Raw genomic sequence first — 1,164 nt, 5'->3', positions numbered from 1 at the left:
GCGCGAAAAGAAAATATATCGTCGCAAAATAATATGCTGTCGTCAAACACAACACCATCTCGAGGCGCTGATATGAAGTTATCTGGTGAGAGCGTATCAGCCGAACAGCTGATGCAAACGTGGGAGCAAAAATTAAAAAAACACGAAGACAACATTATCAAGCACATAAATGAAATGTGGGAACAAAAACTCAAAGCGCACGAAGCGAACATCATAAAACATGTAAACGAATCTTTGCAAACTATAGAGAATAGAGTTATGCAGAGAATGAGCGAGCTTACTGGTGAGTTAGCGAATACGAAAGAAAGACTAGACAAAATTGAACAAAGAATGACAGGTGTTGAATATGTGCACACAGAGCTTGCATTGCTCAAAACAAATGTTGATGCACTGCGTGAGCAAGTTGAAGATCTGGGGGAAAAGGCAGTGTCGACAGATATTGTAATGCATGGCATACCGTATTCCAGTGACGAAAACTTGAAGGAGATTTTCACTAAGCTGTGTGGAGTGATTAACCTCGAAACACCCGGCATCCGCCAAGCCTTCCGTATGCGCTCAAACAAAAACAATAATAAGAACAGGAACAGTAATGAAGCTAATCAAGCGCCTGTATTGATCCAACTTAACACAGCGCATGACAGAATTCAACTGCTCAAAGCTATAGCCACTTTTGCGAAACAGCATAAACGAGCTTTAACTCTCTCCGATGCTGATGTAGTTGGCTATTTATGCATGAAAGCTTAACGCGGCGAAACAGAGAAATAATGCACCACTCAACACAGCTGAAACGACAAGGTTCGTTGGCATCTGCTTTTAGCATTAGAGGCAAAGTATATGTTAGAGTGCAACAAAACACTGAGGCGAAGATCGTGAAAAGCAAAGAAGAAGTGAATGCTCTTGTCAGCGAAGTAAAATGATGATGACCGAATACTACCAACGATCAAGCATCCAACATATATATATATTTATTTTTTACTTTGTATTTCTCTCTTCATCTTTTCCTATTATATTTATAAATATGTATGATTACTTTTTAATTTTTGCCAATTCCACTAGACAAAGCCCATCACGAAGCGCAAACTGCATTAATCCCAATGACTAGTCCAAATGAGTGTTTGAGTACTGACAACGAATGTCTTGACATTGTTTTAAAACTCGTAAGTA

At 39.2% G+C, this 1,164-nt stretch overlaps 1 protein-coding gene across 1 annotated transcript; it reads left to right on the top strand.

The window, feature by feature from the left end:
• Positions 1 to 33: 33 nt before the first annotated feature.
• Positions 34 to 534, top strand: LOC118732834 (the record flags this gene model as incomplete). The annotated part of the gene is given in 1 exon segment (XM_036461941.1): positions 34 to 534. A coding segment is annotated over 1 exon segment (501 nt), but the record flags the coding sequence as incomplete, so codon positions are not given.
• Between the last annotated feature and the right edge of the window lie 630 nt (positions 535 to 1,164).

The sequence above is a fragment of the Rhagoletis pomonella genome, unplaced genomic scaffold (assembly GCF_013731165.1).
Source record: "Rhagoletis pomonella isolate Grant_MI unplaced genomic scaffold, Rhpom_1.0 Rhpom_scaffold_29869, whole genome shotgun sequence".
Taxonomy (NCBI): domain Eukaryota; kingdom Metazoa; phylum Arthropoda; class Insecta; order Diptera; family Tephritidae; genus Rhagoletis; species Rhagoletis pomonella.
This window is presented reverse-complemented; position numbering and strand designations above follow the sequence as displayed.